Genomic DNA, 22958 nt, shown 5'->3' on the forward strand with positions numbered 1-22958 from the left:
AACAGAGGGGGCGGTTTACGACACCAACTGTCTGTATCTATAATCCAGTTTTGAGATTTGATCTTAGTAAGTCACATAATAGGGTGGGGCTAGGTCTCACAATGGGTTCACCTGAAACCTTGGCTGGTTGTGACCCACACCCGTTTTCACACCTTGGCTCGTGTGGTTAGGTAGTGGAACAATAGGGGGTCCACAATCCTCTTAGGGACACTCCCAAAAGGACTTAAAAATCTGGTAGCTCAGCTACCAGCAAAGACTCCACACAGAAGTCTAAATCAAGCTGCAAACGCAACTACTAATTATGTTTCCACCAGAGGGCGCTATAGCCGCGGCACGTAATACATCAGTGTTAGCTACAAAAATGAGCTGAGATGAATACTTATTTTAAAAAATCGAATTTAGACGCTCAAAAATTGGCTTCCAGTTTATCCCACGTCCATGAATGCAGCACGAAAGGAAAGCAGAGCAGGCGTTAGCACGGAGAAACGTGCAGCTGTGGCTCAGATGCAGTTTGAAATTAATGAGGGTTAGGGTTAGGGTTATGAATAGGTGTGAGTATCGGCTTGTGCTTTTATTACCTCCTTCAGACAGAAAAAGGTTAAAGAAAACAGCCTGTCGAGAAGATATCAACGAGACTTAAGTGTGCTTTTAAAAAAGTAATGACTCGTTGATGGTGTTTAGATGTTTTATTTCTGCAGTGGGAAATGTAAGTGAATGATCATGGAAATTTTTCTTTCGTTTGTTGTGGTAAAGGCTGTAAAAACAGCTACTCTTGACCTGATCAGGCTCTCTGTGGGCTACAGTCAGCTGTTAGTGCAGGGTAATTGGAGGATTTAAAAAATATTCAAAATGCAAAAAAAACCCCTAAACTGGCGTTTTAAAATCCAAAATCAATCACCAGAGAACGATGCTGTCTATTAGGAGTCAGTAATATTCATCACAGTCCTTTGTATGATGTTGTGAAGTGTGTTAAAGGAAGACCACAGCTTTGCAAATGTAATCACACGTGTATAAGAAAAACGTGACAGTAAAAAAGCAAATTACTCCAGGGTGAATTAAGGCCTAGTTAATCACTAAATGACATGTACTTAAATTAACACAACAGGAGAAAATGTGGCTTCCATGTGCTCTTTGATTCAAAGGTTTATGTCTTTAAAGCCAAATTTGAAGATCACATTCAAAATCAACCAAAGAAGCTGGTCTCAAAAAGTGATTCAAGGTGAAATCACAGGCTAAACTCACTAAACATGATTATATTATAAAACTGTTTGGTTAGAAGATGAGGCTGGTATCAAAATCTTTATATGCTACACGGTAATGTGTTTTGACCACCTACCCTACCTACCATACATGATGACATAATGCACTTTTTGAAGTTGTCTCCAATCAATTATGGAAAAACCAATGTTTGTTGTTGTTCCTCTACATCATGGACATTATTGAAACCATGGTAACATTCACACATACACAGGACTTTATTAAAAGTGAGATTGTTTGTTAAAAATATCCCGATTCAAATAAAAATGCAAAGAAAAAAACTAACTGTGAGGAAATGTTGGACAACCAAATGCCAACAAACAACAACAGCACACAGTCTGACATAAAAATGAAAATAATGGTCATCACGTTGACGTTGGGAGACAAAATCTCAGATTTAAACACTGAGTTAAACACTGGCATAAGCTGTGGTAAAAGCACAGTTTTCATACAATCAAAATGCTGTTTACGTGTGTACAAAATGCATTTAAATCTACATTTACCAAAATACCCATGTATGTGTGGACATGATATATCCCATGATACTGTTCAAAATGTGTCTGCTGATAAAGAGACACAATCTGACGCAAGAATCTTTTTTTTAAGTTGGAGTAAAAACTGATCATCAGAGCTTAAATGTATTTTTTAGCCTTGTAAAGGTCACGTGGATTTCTTTTCTTGATACAAAGTGCGATAAAAAGCACCAAATTTCAACCCACCCTGTGTACTTTGAGGGCGTGTAACTCAGAAATGAGTCCTGGAACGAAGGTAAAATCTTTGCATGACATCATTGAATCGAAGCTGCAGTTCTGAGGCAGTCGGGTGGGAGGGACTGATTGATTTTTGGAGTGACCCTCAAAACATCAGGAAACTATAATTATTCGTCAATGTCAGACGTCTCCATTTGGACACAAAAGAAAGCTGTAAGAGCATCACCACGACCGCTCTCACCTGCGACGGCACGCTCGCTGGGTGAGATGAAGTCAGACGATAATTTTAATTCACGGCCTCCTGACTCATCGGCTGTGTCACCGCAGCAGATTGCTATTCTGCAGGCAGAGGGAATAGTGTCTGGGGGGGGAGACGGGTGACTCGAAAGCCAGGGAGAAGCAAAAACAGTGTTGATGGAAAAGAACATTGATTTTTTTTTCCTTTTCTTTTGCACTGTGCTGTCACTGCTGAGATAATCCCAGAGCTGATTATTCAACCGTCAACATGTCAGTGCTGTGTATCCAACAGCTTCTCTTAGCAGCCCATGTCGTAAATTTACCCCTCACTTTTTAAATCTTGCTATATGAGAAAAACTAGCTGCTCTCCTCGCTCCCTGGGATGGGAACGGTTGTAAAAGCTGACAAGCTGACGATGCTTTAAATCAGATGACAAATCCCTGAAGACGAGGATGGGAAGAGGAGAGGAAATTTCTCCATGGACCGCTGTGACCTCGCAGTAAGTAATCTCAGAAGTGTGAAGGTGTGAGGACATGTTCAAAGACAGGGTCCATTACACCATTAAAGATATAGTACAGCATTTCAGGAGCTACTTTTCCATCACAAAGTGGATCCTTATGCTGTTTTTTATTGTAAAAATGGTGGATTCCCATTAAACATGGCCAGATTTTTAAATAATGAGGGCAGCATATGCACATGTAATCTCTGTGAGTGGAAAGCTCAGGCTTCAAATAGCTCTAAACACTCGGTTTCTAACAGTTTATTCTACTTGGTGCTCTCTGTGAGGTCATAAAGAGAGGTTAATCTGAATATGGTTTCATGCACAGAAGCCCCACCCACCTGCTGTTTAAACCTAAGAAATTTGTCTTAAAGGGGGAGGAGCAACAGCTTGGGGCTGCACCAAGGTCCCATAAGATGAATACAGATTATTTTGAACTTTGACTTAACCAAAGGTACTCCAGTGTAGTACGGGAATAAATATATAAGAGCTGGAAAAGTGCTGAGTGATGCTAACCCTTACTCAAACTCTGTTTAATTTAAGTTTCAAGAAAATATTCTCTAATGTCTTGGCAATTTCAGAGCTAAAAGCGACCCAGCCTAAAAAATTATTTACATTTTTCCTCAAACAATGCTTTTCTGCAAAGTAAAGGGTGAACAGGTAGGGTTATTTGTCATTACTGACAAATACTTCAAGTCTTTAACCTGCCAGCTCTGCAGCATGAAGTCCACGTGATGTCCGACTGAGCCCACATGTCATTGTCTGGTGCATTCAGAGTGAGCGAGTGGGCGTCCTGTGTCCTACCTCCTCCACGCTCCAGCAGCAGCCACACTGAATCCAAACAGTCTTTCCAATACCGACAACATGAACAGTCTTAATACCATATCATCGTAATATAACATCTTTGTTTGCTACAGCCCGGATAAATATTAATTCTCTCATTTACTGGCAGCATCGTTAAAAACAGGTACAAGGCAGGATCATGAAGAGCAAACAGAGGATAAAATGAAATCCTACTCCTACTAATTCACATTTAATTCTGAGTTGGACTCTTCTATAACAGCGTCTGCACGAATTCAAGCGTATCCCTGTAAAACCGATTCGTGTTTCTCATCTCACTGCAGTTACAAAAATAGTATAAAAACAGAAATCACACCAATAAGTAGGAAACAACACACAGCCCAGGAGCCCGGTTTTAAGATTACATTGCTCTTTTATGATTTACACTGGAAGAAATTACTTACAGCTTGTAGAGCTTAGAGCTTTTGACAGAGGAACTTTATTATTTTTGATAAAGGGTAAAAAGATATAAAACAACCGGTCATAAATATCCAACATGCACATGAAGAGCCAAATAGAAAAAAATGGCTTATTTGGTCCATTTCCTGACTGCTATAACATTTTTAACAACAAGACCAATTTTTGGTGTTTTAAAATTTCAGTATTACACTATAAATATTTTTGAGACATGAAATATGAACAGATTTCTCCAACTCTTAATTTATTAGTATTTTTTTTATTATTATTATTATTATTTTTTTTTTGAGGTGAGGAAGCCATTGACTGGGTGGTTGAGTGGTTGTTGTTTGTTGTTGGCAGGTTATCCAGGTTCCACACCAGAAATTAAGCTTTTAAGAGGTTTAATTGTGAGTCTGCTTCTGGTGGTGTCAAACAGACAACACTTTAAGTACTGCCGACCTACAAAGCAAGGTCCGAGGGAACTTCTCGTAACGGTGGTGCTAATTATTGGGGAATTGATTGGTCAGTAGGTGGTGATTTCTTATCTCAAACACTCTAAAGGAAGATTAATGGGTTAGCGAGACATACTGAGCTAAAGGTTGGATGGTTGGAATCTTTCTACCTGTCTAGATTATATGGCACCTTAAACACCTTTATAATTTAATTTATAGTATGTTTCAGGTGCTACACAGATTCTCTGCTGTAGAGATACATTTTATGCATTATACAATTTGCCACCACATGAGTTTGCATGCAGTAAATTTACAGCAGTGCAAACTCATGTGAATTTGCATGTACTCAGTTAAGGATGCAGAAAATAGATGCGTATATTTTTATGTTTGGTCCTAAAATCTGAAACATAGATTATAAAACTGGTCCCTCATTGGTCATCTGTACTTTGGTTAGGTCTGTGGGATAAGTCACTATGTGCGTAGCCCAGTAAGAAGTGAACTCCCTCCATAAGACAGAAAATTCAGGACTAAACCTGATGGTCACGCTGTCCCCTTGTCATCCTGAAGGTGATCCATCCCTTTCCAAACTGTTCTGGAGGGCACTCAGGAGCAGCTCTGGGCACGCTGAGGTGATTTTCCTGCAGGAGGTCTAAGAGCAGATAATTAGCTTGCTGTTGGCTCATTATCGCAGCGGCGTGTTTGACTACGTTGTTTGATCAATTCTCCCTGGGCAGGAATAATGAGATCCCAGAGCTGGGAGGAAGTTGCTGCTCCACATTGCATGCAGCAGAAACAAACATGCCATCTGTCAGCAGGTGAATCAAACCTGAGCACCGTGGATTACATTTGCATGCAGAAAAACAGCATTCATTTATCCCAGAGGGATTTGTGCCTCACGTTTGACCTCACCCGAACTGCTCTGTCTACTGCTGGGTAAAAATAAAAATCCTCTAAACACTGGGATTCCTTCAGTAAAGGTTACGGTAGCAATCTCCCAGAATGCTACGCAGCACCCTGAATCCCCTGTGGGCTGACGTCCAGCAGTTTTAATCTCACCAGGAGTCAGACGCAGGAGTCGCTCGCCGGCCTGTCTGTTCGAGCTTCTCCTCAGATAACCAGACTCAATTTCTCAGTCCGATGGCAATCTGTGTGAGTGCGGCAGGCCGAGGCAAAGATCAGGTGGAAGATTGCTGCTGTTGTGTAATTACTGGAAATGCTGCGTTTGCATAAATTAGCTATAATGCTGCAGAAGTGATTTGTTTTTGGGAGGATGTGAAGACTGATTACAGAAAATTGCTATAAAACTTCAGCTTTGTGTGTGGTAATTACTCACCGCATTTCTAAAGACCTATTAATAAATCCCATGTTAACTACAGCCATCATGGGAATGTGAAGAAACAACATTTATGTGCAAAACATGCGTGCACAGAGCTCTCTATTTTGATTTCTTAGTTTTTTGCATATTAGCCATATTTCAGACCATCAGATAGTTTTAGTATTACACAAACATAGCCCGAGTAAATACAAAATACAGTCTTTAAATGATGATTTTATGTATTAAGGGGAAAAAGCTATCCAAACCTACCTGACCCTGTGTGAAAAGTAATTGCCACCTAAAGCTAACACTGCCACCCTTGGCAGTAAGAACTGCAATCAAGTGTTTGCGATAACTGGCCTACTGTAAAATGATTTTAATTCGGCTTCATTGGAGGGTTTTGAGTATAAATCATTCTAAATCATTTCAGGTGGATTTAAGTCCAGACTTTCACTAGGCCACTCCACAGCCTTTTGTTTTTTAGCCATTCAGAGGTGGGCTGGCTGGTGTGTCTTGCATGCCCAATCACTGAATCTCAGAAAGTTGATTCTGTTCATCTGGACTTTCTGGAGTTTTCAGTAGAAGAAATATTTCCTCACTCAGCCAGGTGACTTTCTCAGTCTCAGCTGCCTGCACGTCTCCCAAACCTTGAATAGCAACCGAAACTAGCATTTAATGTCATATCTGACTAACAATGAGGAATAAGCTCAGTTTCATAATTGTTAATATGTAAGTTTTCATCACAACTCAAACACTGACAACAATGAACAGAATCAAATATCCCAAGTGCCGTCGGTCTTTAGTTAACAAACCGTTCATGGTTTCATCAGTTATGGGAAGTCGCCCAGATCCTAAAGCAGCAAACCAGCCCCAGACTATCATCCCACCACCACCATGTTTGACTGTTGATATGATGCTCTTTCATGAAATGCCGGTGTAACTGGAGTCCAAACTTCCAAAAAATGTCAGCTTTTGTTTGTCAGCCCACAGAGTGTTTTCCAAAAGTCTTGAGGATCATCCAGATGTTTTTTGGCAAAAGAAAAACAAACCTTTGTGTTCTTTTTGTTCAGCAGTGGTTTCCTCCTTTGAACTCTCCCATGGATGTCATTTTTGCCCAGTTTCTTTCTTACTGTTGAATCATGAACTCTGAACCTTAACTGAGCCAAGTGAGACCTGCAGGTTTTTAGATGTTCTGTTACTGGACTCTTGCAGTGATTTTGGGAGGACGACCTCTCCTGGAAATCATCATTTAAAAACTGCCTTTTGTATTCAGGAAGGTTATCTTTGTCTAACATTCAAATTTTCTGAGGATCTGAAACATTAAAATGTGACAAATATGCAAAAAATAAGAAGTGAGGACTGTGGTTACGACAAATTGTCTGACCAAGTGTTTGCAAAGTGTTCCTTCTCTGTAGCTCTTCAATTAGACACAGTTTTCAGATACTAATCCACAGATTATTCTTTTTTAAATCCCCAGCTCTGACTTTCATATTCAGAACATCCTCGCTAACATGTTACAAACATCGTGGGATAATGGAACAAAAAGCTGGAGAGAACTCTCCATCCTTCATCCCCTCCCTGCCTCCCGTTGTTGCACATGTGCAGAGGACAGAAGTAAGAGCAGGTGAAGGGTGGTGGGATGTGCCACACCGAACATCTGCCATGTGCTCTTTTCACCAGCGCAGACAGCAGCGCCCCCACCACACAGGCTAAAACACACCAGCGAATGAGAGCAGCTCGTGCAGCAGACACAACACGGCGTGGACACGTGTGCTGAAGGAAGATAAACTGCACTCTGACACCGCTCTCGCTTGGAGTTAATTTCTTTCTCGCTCTTCTTCCCGAGCGGCTCCTTGATGACATCTCTGCGTAGAGGGAGAATATTTATTTTCATCGCCTCCCCATCCTCCGAGGCTCTCCTGCCGCTGCCTCCGTCCTAAACCGTCCTGTTAATTGAAGTGGTTTATGATAATCATTAAATTCGCAAAGAACAACAACATAAATATTCTAGCTTGTTCTCGTGTTAACAATCCAGAGAGGAGGAGGATTAAAATGATTAAAATCCTCTTGGCTGAAACACACCGCAGCATCCTGAGGCTATAAAGAGTATCAGGCGCTGCACTCGTGGATTGAAGTAAATCTGCATTAAATGATTTGCCGGGATGTTCACACACAAGTCCAGCTATATGGATTGGCATTTTATTCTTCCCATTTTAATTAACCTTTCAAAATCCACCTTACAGGATGCTCCACATTAAAACAAACACTAGAAACCAAAAAAGTATGGCAGTTTTTTAAATACAGTAATTGGAAGGTTATTACAGTAAAAAGTAAATTAAAAGTGAGGTAAAAATGCAAAACTGTATTTTAACTTAAAGTGTCTGAGGCTGTGCCTGTAAATGAGTCAGCCCTGTTGGACATTAGAAAGAATGTAGGATTAAGCCATTTAATGTCATCACTTTAAATAATTTACAGTCTATTGTTAAGCTCAATATTTCCATTTCTGAACTCTACTGTAATAGCTTTGAATAAAGCCAAATTCTGGCTTCATAGTTCATTTAAATCGATTGGTTTCCTGGCAGCGTCCTGCCGTGTCACACAGTTTATGACAAAATTTGAGAAAAAGCTGTTTTCTCTGTGAAGCACATCACATGGCTGAAAGGCTAATACCTGCTTTTCTTCATGAGTATAATTCAGCATGTCCTTTTTTAAGTGCTTGTATATAATTAACGAATGTGTGTGCACGAACATGCTCGTGTTATTTTCCTCTCAAACACGCAGAATCTCATAAGTTTGGTCAGGCGTGCAGAACAGGATATTCAGGGTGTTCACAGCAGCGGGGATGGCAGCTCCTCCTGACCCTGCAGCTCACTGCTCAGAATATTAACACCGTCTGATTATCAGCAGACTGCAGAGACAGAGCGATTCAGCGTCACGCGCTGTGGTAAACAACTCTGCTTTATGTCGCGCTTCTCTCCGTTTGGTTTGAACAGTAAAAGCTTCATGTAAGTGGATAAAACGGGTTTGTTCATTCGAATAGAAAAGGCCACAAGTTCATTTAGCATTAACTGTTTTCATCTGTTTGATTTTAGGATTTGAAAGCACTAATAACTAATACACTATACTGCCAAAAGTGTTCAGTCACCCATCCACCCATCAGTGGATTCAGGTGCTCCAATCACATCATAGCCACAGGCATAATCTAGCACCTTCAGACGGCTTCTACAAAGAACAGGTCGCTCCCAGCTCAGTGAATTCCAGCGTGTTACTACCAAATATTCCACAGTCAGCTGTTAGCAGTGTTGGGCAAGTACTTTGAAAAAGTAATTAATTATAGTTACTAGTTACTTCTTCAAAAAAGTAACTGAGTTAGTAACTGAGTTACAGGATTTTAAAAGTAATTAATTACTTGAAAAGTAACTATTGCGTTACTTTAAAGAAAAATGTTTAACCCTCTGGGGTCCAGGGTATAATTGGCCGTTTTTAACCACTTTTGATTTTACTTCTACTTTTTACCTTTAAAAACGATTTACTTTGCCTTGTTTGGTATCATTCTTTTCAGCACAACCTCAGGTGTCTGAATTTACAGTTATGTTTTCATTTTGACATACTGTATTAACACAATTGATCTAAAATCAGGGAAAAAACATAAAATCTGATTAGAAAAAGTTATATTTTTTACTGTAACAACCACAAACATGTTTATTAAGTCATATTTCATAACCTTAAATGCAAATATAAATTGTCAATTTTAAAATCATATGCACAAGTTTTGCAAACAACAAAGTTATTTGCAGCCATTTACCTTTTACTCTTTTTTTATAACCATTTCAAACTATTTACAGAACAATCAGCTGTTCTGCATTAAATAAGATGCCACACAAATTATTTGTGCCACTCCAAAAAAATAATTTCTGTCCACTATAAAGGAGAACATCACAGCCTGATACCTGCAGGTCTGACAGCAGCAGGTGTGTCACTCCTGTTTCTACCTGGAGACAATAGTCGCCTTATTGTTCTGACACACAACACAAAACTATCCACAACACTACACACTAACTACACAAGACAACACATTAACTACACACTCCAAACACGCTAAACGTCACAAATCTCTCACATCTCAAAACTCGCTCTCTCTCTCTCTCTCTCTCGCTGTCACTCTAAAAACTTCCCCCTCTTCCTAAACAACCAAATGTCATGTTGCCATATAAGTTTTTGATTGGTTGACATGATGCATTTTTCCACCAAAACGAACGGGCTGCTTTTTGTTTTGTTTAGTTTATTTTTTTGTCATAAGCAGAGAGTGCTCGCTGCGCTGTCCTTAGACAGCAAACGTGGCGAAATTATTCAGGACAAACACGCATATATATATTGTTTATCATGACTCTGCTTTTACGTTGCCTATTAGCACATTAAATTGTTTTGCCCCCTTAGCTCCAGGAGTTGTGCCAAAAAGTGATCGTCAAGCAACCTTCAGATTAAGCTCAAGAACAGTGTGTGGAGAGCTTCATGGTGTGGGTTTCCATGGCCAAACAGCTGGCCATGGTGTGGGGTTGTTTCCAGGAGTTGGGGTCAGCCCTTAGTTCCAGTGAAAAAACTCTTACTGTAATGCTTCAGCATACCAGGACATTTTGGACACTTTCATTCTCCCAGTTTTGTGGGAATAGTTTGGGGGATGATGCAACTTATACACCTGTGGTCATAGAAGTGTTTAAAACAGCTGAATTCACGGGTGAGTAAATACTTTTGGCAACATAGTTCATCTCTACCAGTGAGCTGGAGCTGAAGAAGCCCCTTGGATAAGAGGTAAAACGACCTCACAGACTTAAAGAAGTCCAGTTGTTTTCTGTTTTCAAGCTTTAAAGACGACCGCGAACGACTACGACTGAGAACCTAGAAGAAAAACTAGAACCAGATTGTTTTAGCCATTTAGCTCCCTTCACTCCTACTCATTGGAAACTATCTTGTGAGCATTTCTGGTTGAAATGATTTGATTTTCTGCACAATGGGGTTAACAGAAAGTGGAAAGACTCTTCTAGATATGTTCTGGCTTGGCTCTGACTGTGGTCTCTTCATCTTAAAAAGGATTTCTGACTGGTTTATAAACCAGTTATAAATAACCAGCCCTGTTCCTATGAGAGCAAGTCACAAGAAGGCTTTATGGTTGATATTTTTCTCTGTTATGATGATATAACAACTACTGATGGACTGTATGTGTTTCAGAGTTTGCTGATTTATCACACTTTAATATTTTGGTGTTATTCAAAGCAGTTTGGAGTTTACTGAACTATTCTCAGTGGCTCCGTTTATCTATGAGAGTCCTGAGAGTTTTTTATGGTTATAGCAGGAGCTTTTCATTAAGTGCAGCAAGCAATATTATGACATAATTTTCTGCAGCTTATAAAAGCTAGAGAGCTTCAGACCTTGTTGTTACAAATTCCTACATTATTCCACAATTTTGTTACATTTAATGGGTGAAATTTAAGTGGCTTTGGTCTGAGTAAGAGCTAACTACAAGCAGCTCTGTTTCTCTCTTTCAACCATGACCTTGGAAACAGATTTACATTTCTAAAAAGGACGGCTCCAGGTCCATTCATCCTCACGGTCAAATTAAAGACATATTTGTGTGGATGAGACAAACCTGGCACAGTCTCCCCTGCTGAATGAACATGCATTCAGATAGAAAATCAAATCCAACCATCAAGAATACCTTGAAAGTTTCCCGTAGGAGACAAAAAGTACAAACGTCCGAGGTGAGCTGAAGTCCAGATGATGGCCACCAGCTTTATTCAAAGACTGATAAATAATAAGAGGAGCTTTGTGCTGTAGGCGGTGAGTCACAATGCAGTTTTATGAAGTGGAAGGCCACTCACATTATTTCAAAAATAAGAGAGTACAGCAGCTCGAAAACTAATCTGTGGTCTAGTCTGGTGCTGTAACGGGGAAATGAGTCAGATTTCTAGAAATGTTACAAGCAGAGAAATACAGATGGTTGGATTTTAATAAAATATGTTGTTTTTAATGAGGTTTAAGGACTGAATATTCTGGTAAGATTCACAACAGACTGAACATAAACAGGTCTGATGTTCACAGTAAGTTAAAAGCACATCTGGTTTTTGAGCGTCTTGTTTTTTATGTGTCTTACAGACATCATGGAGGTTATATAACATTGCTGCTTACAATACATACATGCATACAAATGAACCCCAACTAGTGGAGCCTGCTTCGTTTTCATGCAGATGTCACTTTCACACTCAGACATCAGGATTCAACACATAGCTACTTTCATTTAGCATTGTTTGCTAATTCGCCTGATTTTGTTTGTTATTATTAAGCCAAAAATACTCCAACATGCTGTTTTGTTTGAGCAGAGAGCAGACTGTTGAGTTCATTACATTACACTCAGAGGTGAACATTACCTTTTTACCAGGGCCAAGAATTCAGTCAGTGTGGTGTTTAATTAGTTCTCTTCCTTTGCAGAGCCCATTATAATTAATCAGCCTGTAGTACCCCTGCTGGTTTTCTTCTTCTTTTTTAAACCCTAAATAGGGCATCCAGCTATAATGATTTCTGTCAGATGGTGTGTGTCCTGCTGCATTCAGACATTAACGTAATTGACATGTGCTCCTGTCCTTTGACTCTGGAGAACCTGGAGCTGCATGTGAAGGTCAGTCTCCTGGGACTATAAGAAAACCATATATAAAATATTAATATATAATAAACTTAAATGTTCTTTGTTGCTGTTTCTGTTGAGCTGTCATGGTGGAGGATTTCCTTCAGGACTGCAAATGCACAGGGTCAGTGCAGGTGAGGGAGTGAGTGGGAAGCTCTATTACTTGGCCTTGGTTTAGCCTCATGGATGACATGTTGTTATAGAGATTCCTGTCCTAATTGCCTCCATCCCTGAGGACACTCCAGGTGGAGGAGGGTGAGAGTCAGTCAGCGACAAACATAAGAATAAACAGGGTGAGATTTAAAATCTCCTGAGAGAGGATGTAAGGCTCCAGGAGAGGAGGGAGTGGATGGACAGAAAAATACAATTATTAGATTACCAATCTAATTAGATTATTAGATAACATACATACACAACCTTTTTAAATGTACAATGGTCAGCGTATGCATCCACTGAGAAAAGTGGTCAGGCCACAAGTTAACAAAACAAATGAAAAACCTAAATTTAAACATAAACAATAAACTACATATTTTTATTTTATTTTGAAATGAATCAATCTTACCATTTTTACATAAAAGAATGAAAATAAAATATTTTCTTCTTCCTTTTGTTGAACATTTAAATAACCGCAAAGATGAGTTTTCAGCCCTTTGCATGGTTTATTTTTTCTTCTGTAAATTTAAATGACCTTCACTGTTTATCTATGAATATATCTGAAATAACTGAACATGAAAATGAAAATTAATTCACGTATGTTTGCAGGCTCATTGTGCCTTTTAAATAAACACTTCTTTTATTTATAGCTACACTTCCACAAGGCAGTGAGGTGAGGTCATAGTGTTCCTCAGCTGTTAGCCTCACAGTTTGACATTTATCCATCTTCAGCTGCAGAATCAAAGCAGTGGATTAAAAGCTGCCGTCGGCCTCTTTCTTCATATTCTTATTTATTTATATCCACTGGGAGGTAAGCAATGCATTAATGTTTTTGTTTTTTTTATGTGTATGTGTTAGCCCCCGTAGGGAAATTACTCCTCTGCATTTAACCCATTCACCCAGTGGGCAGCCACCAATGCAGCGCCCAGGGAGCAGTGTGTAGGGACGGAAACTTGCTCAGGGGTACCTCAAGTGGAGTCGAACCCCCGACCTTCCAATCATGGGGTAATCACTCTACCTACTGAGCTATCCCTGCCCATTAACCTTTACTTTGAAGCAACTTCTAAGGAATGTTTTCATAATCACCTTTTCAAGAGTTTGGTTGTCCCAAGATCGAGGGTCAATCTCCATTTTTTCTTTTTTAAAGCCAACCTCAGGCTAACCTATTCTGGATACAACTAAAATAATAGAAATGACCATGATGATAAATGCAGAATGGGCCAGAAGAAATACTTTAAGAGAAACTGGTTTGTGGTTGGCCATCACTTATTCTTCTGCAGCATCCTGGTTAGTGTGGACGTGAAATTCCCCATTAGATTTATAAGGTGCGCACACCAGTCTGTTTTATTCTTACCACTGTGAATATCATATCAGGGCATTCTGAACCAACTGACTTGTGCAATCTTCAGCACACAAAATTTCTGTATATGAGAAAAGAGTTTACCTCCAGGTGAAGCAGAGAAAGTGATGACAGCTTTTGGAAGAGAGAAGTGTGCATCTGCACAATTCTGTCCGAGGAAACCAGAAATAGCACAGCTCTCAAAAATGTTTCCACTGGAGTGAGGATGGTTAATACCATGCAAAAAAATGCACATATAGTTTACAGTAAGATATGAAATACAGTAACATGTTAAAACCTTCATGTTTCCATTTAGTATTTAGCTTTCCTTAGGTGTGCCATCATTTTTTAAAATTGAAATTCTGAGTATTTTGTGGCTTATTTTGTTTCCGAAAACTAAACAATCAAAATGCAATAAAATAAGCTGATAGTACCATTACTAGTGCTACAGATTCATTTTGACAGCATGTGTTGTGTTTTCTTGGGCCCAGTAGTAACTAAAAGCCTGTAGAGAACTTCCACTTATGTAAATGCCCCCCCTTCCTTTGCTGATTTTTAAGTAAAGTGACTTTGATGTACGTCAGATGGGTTCTTTTGTTTGTCCACACTTCACCTCAACAACACTTTTATAAAATTGATCTTGCTGAGTTTTTGGTATAATCTAGTGTGGTTCCCCAGCTGCACCAAAGCCGATCAGCAAGCACTCCAGCGGGTGGTGAAAGAAGCTGGCAGAATTATTGGAACAAGTCTGCCAGAGATCAGTAATATCTTCCCCACTCGCTGTCTGAGGAGGGTGCACAGTATCCTGCGGGACCAACATCACCCTGCGCGCCACCTTTTCCATCTGCTGCCCTCAGGGAGAAGGTAACCATATCCAACTTCTTAATAGCAATGAACTGGTCTGCATTGGTGCATCATATCTTTATTCTCGTCCCCCTCCTGCCCCCCCTCTTTCTTAAATAGATAACTATCATATCTGATATCATATCTCACAGTACAATAATATTGAATGGGTTGCATTGTTGTACTTTGTCATGTTTCTCAGGTCTTTGTCTGAATTTCTACGAACACTACTTGTCATGTTCTCATGTTATTGCTAAGGATTGTCTTATTGCATTGGAGTCACACTGGGTTAAATATGTACACTTGGGTTTTAAGGGGTATTTATTATTTTCTTCTTTTTTTTTTTTGGGTTGTATGGAAGCCCCAAACGCAATTTCATTGTTCTTGACAATGACAATAAATAAATACTAAATCTTGCTAACAAAAAATAAATAAATAATAATAATCAAGTAACATTAAATTGCTTATCTGCTAGAAAACTAAATGGAAACAAGCAGCAAGCCCTGCTCCTGCATCTGTAAACTTCAGCTCCTTAACCAAGTCAGTCAGAGAATATTATTTTCTGTGGTGCCTGGGACATGATTGGTTGCAGATAAATTACTCTCTCTTTATCCACTCGATGTGTTTAAAAGACGAGGCCATTGTTCAGTGAAGGAGATGCTTGGACCTATAAATACAGGGCTGTCACATCATCACTTAACAAGCACATTGTAACCTTTGTGTTTTTGTTTCCACCATGAAAACATGGATGGGGCAGAAGACAGAATACAGCCAGAGGATTTTGTTTTTCCCCCCCCAAACGCAGGTGTTGCCTCCTGGTGGCCATTAGAAAGAATGCAGCTTTAGGAATTCACTTTTCAGACCACCAACCATTTCCATCTTCAATGTACAGTCTATCAGCTGGAAATAAGTAACAGGGAATGTCACAGGATAGATTTGACAGGAATCAACTTTGTAATAAGAAAAGTGAAAAAATTCTCCCCTCATAATGAGTTCAGATTTAATCTTGGACATAAAATGTTTTATTTAAAAGGTTAAAAAAAAAAAAGTGTGTGTAGGGCATACATCCATGTGTTAAAACATGAGCAGACATTCATCATTATTCTGCTCGTTTGTAGATAAAACGCTGTACTGACTCACTCCTCTGGTTGAAGGCTGATGTGCAGCATATTATCTAAAAGCCTGCTTTTCATTAAGGTTTAGAAACTCTTAATCGAGGGCAGGTGCACCTGCAGGCCGAGTCCGAGTGTAAGCAGGTGTAGTAAAAGCATCAGGGGTGGATTTCCTCACAGTGGTCTCGTGGCATTTACAGGAAACAGTCCAATAATTCCTTTCAGCTTCCCTTTCCACCAAAAAGGATCAGACATATCCAGCACCTCAATGACGTCTCCTGCGTTGAAACCAAGCTCGTCGTCTTGTATAGCAGGGAAGTCGCACATCGCCATCACTTGAAAACAAGACTTAGTCTGTGGGAGGAAAAACAAACACTGATCAATACCCGACAGACAACTTCTTGATGAGGCTTGCACAGTTTAGGCTGGATGAGGTCATCCCGATCAGCCCTCCTGTGCTGCATCTACACTTCGATGGTGTTCCACATGTTTAAAGTTGTAATGTTTGCTGGTGTGATCACCTTATCAAAAATATCTAATTAATCAAAAGGCAAGCTAACAGAGTTTGAAAGTGCACGGACTCTCTCGTCCTCTCAGGTTAATTCCATAAAGTGAATTGACTTGACAGCTGCAACGCTGGAATATTTGAATAAGCGAGATGTGATATGCTGGCACCATTTTAACTTTTCACTGCGCAAACAAAACAACCAACATGTGACACCACCCTGTTAAGTGAAAGGAGTGAGAGAGATGCCTGAAACTTGTATCTGTGAGTCTTCCCTCAGTTACTGGCTGGTTGGTCACATTAGACGGTGGTCCCTCCCTGAACGTGCATTTGCTGGATGTCACTTTCTATCTAAAGGGAATTCTTCCATCCTGCAAGTGCTCCTCATAGGGTATCGACTGGTCTTTACCTTAAAATGTAAAGCACCTTGAGACAACTGATGTTCTTGGACTATTTAATTGAAACTGACTGAAGCAGCATGCCTCGTAACTTGCTTGTTGTCATAAACTGCTCTTTAAATCTGAGGTTTTCAATAAAAGCAATCATGTCTCACTGGCTGATCATCGGAGGGGCCGCCTTGGTCCAGGCTCCCATTGACGTTGAGGTAGATTATCCTGCTTTTGGAGATTGAGTTGGTTTTGTAGAAGTCCACCAGTTTGTTCAGAGAGGTGAATTTTTCGCTCCACAGGAAGTAATGACCTCTCTTGTCCCTCAGCAATCTGTAATGCATCATGCCCTGCTCATACCTGAGAACAGATTTAAGAGTCAGAATAACTTTATTATAAATCACTCACACCAAGTTTATTATACTTAACGTTATTTCAAACCTAGTTTCAGTTAAGTAACAGAAACGCGAATAAAAATGATGCTAGTAAAATGCTAAGAGGAAAAGAACACAGGGAATGGCTCATTGGGGCTTGGGCGAATGGTTGACATTTGACTACATAAACCTCTTTAGAACAACTGAAACAAACAAATGTCTTTGAACTGAAAATAAAAAATTGAGAATTTATGAACTTTAAGTCTGTCTCACAACATTAAAAACACATTTCAAAATTATACATCCTTATTAGAAAGTTCTGGCTGGACACTGAATGGAAGTAGTTAAAGTCAATTTTTGTGTGTGCAGACTGCAACAGACGTGAGATTTTTGCCAGTTTATCAAAGTTAATCACCACATTATATGAACCAGATTGCACACAACGGCCAATTTGACCCCATTCAATTGCAGACTAATAGCAGACTGACTCAGTTTTATTTCCATTTTAACACCGTCTTGATGTATCAGAAATGAATTTGAAGATGGAAACTGCGAGTGGCAGTTCATAGCAAACAGAATCATTTTCTTTTTTACCACCATTTTCCCCAGTGTGACCTTATCATAAACGCCTTATGAACTGTATTTATTTCTCCCTTTTAAGGCAATAAAAAGGTCTAAATGATCAGGTACAATGTAATGTGTGTAATACTTAGTTGGGAGACACACTTGACTCACTTGACAGAAATGCAGAAGTTTCCGGGGCTGGTCCGACACCCTCGGATCACAAACTCTCCCACGTGTTTGTTCATCAGGAATTCCACTGCATCTCCACGAGTGGCATCCTCCCGAAACCATCTGCAGAAACAGGTCCTGTGCTCATGACTATCTGATGCAAACATGCATCAAACATGCAAGTACACACACCTACCAGCCAGTGTTGTAAAAGCAAAACTATCCTGCCTTTGGGCCTTTCCTGTACGATTTTAACATCTAAATTTGGGCTTTTTAAGACCTTAAATGAACTTCTAAGCTCAAAAGTGTGAAAATGTTGAGACTTTTCAGGTACATTCGTGTTACTGAAGGAAAATGTGCAGCTGACTTTAGGGCATCTTCTTCATTCCTGCTTTGTAGTCATTTTAAATGGTTTGCACACAGAATGAAAAGGATTTCTGCTTTTGCAGCGGATTATTGTTCATCTGTTTCTTACCTTGGAAAATGAATGTCAAGGAAGTTACGTGGCACAAGCCCCTCCTGTCCATTCATCTCTGCTTTACACCAGATGTTGTCATAACGTATAATCTGTCCAGATGCGAAAAGATAAAACTTCATACAGGAGTATCAGATTTCTTACTTATATTGGACTGCATCACATTTTAACCTCCCATCCATCAACCCACATATTGAGACAACATCCCAGACAGTTTTTAAATTTAACACAGTCGGACATCTGTGGGAGTGACGTCCGATTGCTGTGATGAAAGCAGGGAAAGCGGTTATTATTATCGGTTGCAATAAAGGGGAAATTGTGAGTCACAAGCTAAGCAGAACAGAACATGATGAAAAATAACAGGAAAAGAAACAAAACCACAGTTTAAACTGAGAAGCTGGGACAGACTGGAGGTAACCTGTAGAAATGAAAGTCACCTGAACTCTTTATTGGCCAGCAGGTGGCGATTGCCATGGTTTCAAACATGCAACATACATCGACTGTATATAAAAGATGGGAGGAATGCCGAGTTAGAATTTAATGCCTCTTTTCCACTAGCACCTACTCACCTCAACTTGGCGTTTGGTCATTTTCCATTACAGTTAAATTACCACCTCTGTGTTGGTGGTGTTGTTATAGCAACCCGGCCCAAAATTCCCATGACATCATGTGACACGAACAACATAGTAACTGAGGGAATGCGTACCATGTGATGGTGTACCTGTTGATTGTGTGCAGCCATTTTCATTGCCGGGTTTCAAAAGTATGGATGGATATCAGGATGGATGGATGGGGTTTCAAAAGTCGTGAATGAGGCGCTCTCATGGCTAATCCAGTGATGTCACTCTCTGACCAATCAGTGGCATGCAGTTTGCTGACAGCACATTTTCAGCTCAACTCACCTCACTTGGAACCCTGGCTGAGTAGGTATTTTATTAATAAATATAAAAAAAAAAAAAAAAGGAATACTACCAGCTGATGGAAACCCCTAAAAAACGAGTCGTACATACTGACCAGTGGTTGTTCTTAGTCACTGGGTGGAATTGGTCACAAAGAGGTATAGAGCTCTTCACTGAGTTGCTTTGGTTGTTGTAGTAACCCACAGGTTGGCACCTCGATTGCAACTTACCTACAAATACTCACCAACTACTCATGAAGCAGCTGTGAAACTGAAGAGTGCCACACAAACTGGTAAAGGAGAGAGTTTGCCTTCAAAGTAAAAGCTGCGCCTGTTAAATGGGTTGCTTGTAGTGCTGAGGCACAACCTTTACTATGAAGACAAGCACAACAGCACTAATGAAAACTGTGTACAGCTGAGTAAAGTTACGCACTGACCTTGACTATGTCGCCCTGTTTGAAGCCCAGCTCATCATCTGTTACTGCATTAAAGTCAAACTTTCCTTTGGCTTCCATTGGGAGGGGCTCAAGCGTCTGAAAGGTTTAGAAGACTGCGAACAGAACAAGCGGCTCAATCAGAGAAAGGTCTCCAGTAAACAGTCCTCGATAAAAGTCTCAACCCAGCTGCATTTCTTTATATTGTCTTCAAAGCACTCAGACTTTCTTATAACTTTTAAAGCGGTCTTGAGCAATAGGTTCTTCAGGCTTTCTGAAGGTTTTTCAAAATTTGTCTTTTGACATTGGCTGCTTTTACACTCACTTCCAGTCTTTTCTTTTACCAGTTTCAAAGGAAAGTTTTGTTTGCTAAGCCACTTAATGCTAACCCTATGAATCATTCAAGTATAAAAAGCCTCCTAACTCAAGAGGTTAGCCAGTGTTGTGTCTACAACTAACAGAAAACCTAGCAAGGAACCAATTTTAAATTACATCTTTAGGAACTTTGTTACCAGCCACCCGTCTGAAAAGCACAATTTGTTCCCATTTCTTTTGCTGATCTATTAACACAGTTTGACAGGCATAAAATAATATTTTCACACACATCCCCCAACCGGTTGAGGCAGATCGCTGCTCTTCCATGAGCCTGGCTCTGCCAGAGGTTTCTTCCCGTTTTAATTTCTCATTGCCACATAGTGCTTAGAGTCATTTAATTGTTGGCTTTTGTCTCTCAATTCTTTGAATTGAACAAGCGATTCCTAAAAGCATATCTCAGCATTGTGTGCAGTGTAGCCACTTTGATCCACTTTATAATACCAGCTGGGATCAGCATGACAGTGATCCCAAACACACCACCAATGTGGTAAAAGCACACTCTGATAGAGGAACACAAACTCAGTCATGGATCGGCCTCCACAGACGTCAACATCATTGACAGAGACCAGAAGAAAAGGCAGAAACACCCAAAGAAGAGCTTTGAATGTCCTTCAAGAAGCCCGGAGAACTACACATGAAAAAGAAATTACCAGAAGGCGGCCCAACAGAGTTCAGGCCGTGCTGAAGAACAATGGTGGTCAAACCAAATATTGACTTCCAAACTCATTAAAATGTATAAACCGGTTTTGTTTTATATACTGTATGTTCACATATGTTTCCACCCATTTCCCATCAATCCATGTCTGGGAGACCTGCTGTAAATAATTAAGATATTTGAATGGAAAAATGTAAATGAACATCACTGATTAGAGGATGGCATGGTGGTCAGCACAAGGTAGACAAGTTTGTTATTAGAGGAAAATCTCCAATGAAAACCTCAAAAAACAAACAAATTTAAAAAACATATTTAAATTCAGTCATTTGCAGAGTTGTAAAATGCTCTTCATACTCCTGCGTCAATCGCTGCACGTCTTAAACTTTTCCAGCTGTTGCTGCTTTTTCATTAAGGTTTAGAGGTTAAATGGGGGCTAAATATTTGTAGATTAAACCATTAACCCAAACCAGTGGGCAGATTGATTTGAACCCAAGAACATGAGTGGACAAACTTAGTTGGGAGCTTAAAATAGAGGTGACAGAAAAATACCATAGCGCAAACAGTCCGCATGAAGAATCAGTTAAACAAACAAAAGTCACTGACTGTCATGGCGGCAGCCACACATGGTCACCTACCTGCACAGGTTTATTTCATTTGCAGCCACTCAAAGTCAAACTTTTACCATCATGCTTTTAACCTGTTTAGATGACACACACGCTTTCAGCCTGCAGGGTTACACAGAAATTATTACATTCTTTGTTTCTGTGAGTTACCAGTGATCTGTGAGGTCATGGTAGGGATAAAGACCTTTGCAGGTGGCATGAAAGGGCGTGGCTGCTTCTTCTTCTCCTCCTCCTCTTCCTTTTGGCAGTTAGGTGTATTACTACCACCTGCTTGTGGGGAGTGCGGGTGCAAGGATGAGGTACCTGTAGTATATGTATAAGGAAGGCTTCAGGATCAGTTAAGTAGGTTTCTTATGTTTGTTTGGTAACATTGTGTTTCATATAACTGAACCACATCCCCCTTTTATTCATTTACTTCATTTTTTGTTTGCTTTTCATTTTTAGCTGCTGTAATGAAAGAATTTCACAACCTTCAGATGAAAAAAAGGATATTTTTTGTTCATTGTTCATTGAACATCAGGCTGTAAACCCACATCTGACCTCTGAAGATGCTGTGATAAAATTATGCTTCGTATTACATTATGGACAATTTCATAGCAAAAAACAAAAAAAGTCATAAATAACATCTGTCTATTGTAAAGTGACTATTTGGACTATTCACCCACAGCCCAAGTCTCACAGCTCAGCAGCCTCAGACTGAATTTAGATGTTTTTTCTGAAGCTTCTGTTTAAATAATGTTGAAAGGACCCGAATGAAGAAAAACAGGAAGTACAGAGCAGTGTAAGTTTTGTTGACCAATCATTTTTGTTAAAACAAATTTTTGTTTTTTGCTGACGAAAACAAGAAGATAACTAAAAAAATGTTCTGACACTTCAGTCAGCAAATAAGAATGAGATGAAAATATTTTGTAGGGTGAGATCCAATTAGAGCTAATTAAGTGGTATAGAAAGGCGATTTGGAAGTAATCCAATCAGGAGTAAGCTACTTGTGCAGTAAGGTTAGAAACTGTATAACTAGCTTCCTGTTTCTCATAAATAGACACGTGGACATATTTTGCATTTAATGTTGTGCAAGATGTTTTCAGGGGAAGCCTCCCAAGTACAGACGTATACACAAATACCTTTAGATGTAGTTGACGAAATCTAAAAGCATTTCGATGTCTAGATGATTGAAACTAAATAATAAATGGCCTGTATTTGTATAGTGCTTTACTACTCCCTAAGGACCCCAAAGCGCTTTACACACTCAGTCATCCACCCACTCACACATTGGTGATGGCAGCTACATTGCAGCCACAGCCACCCTGGGGCGCACTGACAGAGGCGAGGCTGCCGGACACTGGCGCCACCGGGCCCTCTGACCACCACCAGGAGGCAACAGGTGAAGCGTCTTGCCCAAGGACACAACGACCGAGACTGTCCAAGCTGGGGCTCGAACCGGCAACCTTCCGATTACAAGGCAAACTCCCAGCTGTTGAGCCACGATCGCCACCATGAAACTAAATGTTGTTTGAGTTAAAGACTGAAATCGAAACTGTTTAATTCAACATTAGTTTAGAAGCTCCAGTCAAATCTGAGAAAACTTCAGTTTTACAACTTCAACCCAAAATAACTGAACTGCTTTTGTTCCTCCCCTACTCTGCTTACTCACTTGTAGAATATTACAGTT

General features: G+C 39.9%; 1 protein-coding gene across 6 annotated transcripts; it reads right to left on the bottom strand.

The window, feature by feature from the left end:
- Positions 1 to 15734: 15734 nt before the first annotated feature.
- Positions 15735 to 21560, bottom strand: LOC309704275 (GRB2-related adapter protein 2-like). Of its 6 annotated transcripts, none has more exons than XM_082529335.1 (7): positions 21474 to 21560; positions 21302 to 21391; positions 19640 to 19752; positions 18305 to 18396; positions 17833 to 17952; positions 16891 to 17083; positions 15740 to 16186 (listed from the first exon to the last, which is right to left on the bottom strand). In XM_082529335.1, exons 3-7 carry the CDS (start codon positions 19715 to 19717, stop codon positions 16007 to 16009), a joined length of 663 nt encoding a protein of 220 aa, XP_082385461.1. In that variant the 5' UTR covers positions 19718 to 19752; positions 21302 to 21391; positions 21474 to 21560; the 3' UTR covers positions 15740 to 16006. The 6 variants fall into 6 exon arrangements, with proteins under 6 accessions (XP_082385465.1, XP_082385461.1, XP_082385463.1 ...); XM_082529337.1 differs by having other exon boundaries at positions 21302 to 21363; positions 21474 to 21529; XM_082529336.1 differs by having other exon boundaries at positions 21302 to 21363; positions 21440 to 21481.
- Positions 21561 to 22958: the final 1398 nt, after the last annotated feature.

The sequence above is a fragment of the Aulonocara stuartgranti genome, assembly GCF_965226115.1.
Source record: "Aulonocara stuartgranti genome assembly, chromosome: 4".
Lineage (NCBI taxonomy): Eukaryota > Metazoa > Chordata > Actinopteri > Cichliformes > Cichlidae > Aulonocara > Aulonocara stuartgranti.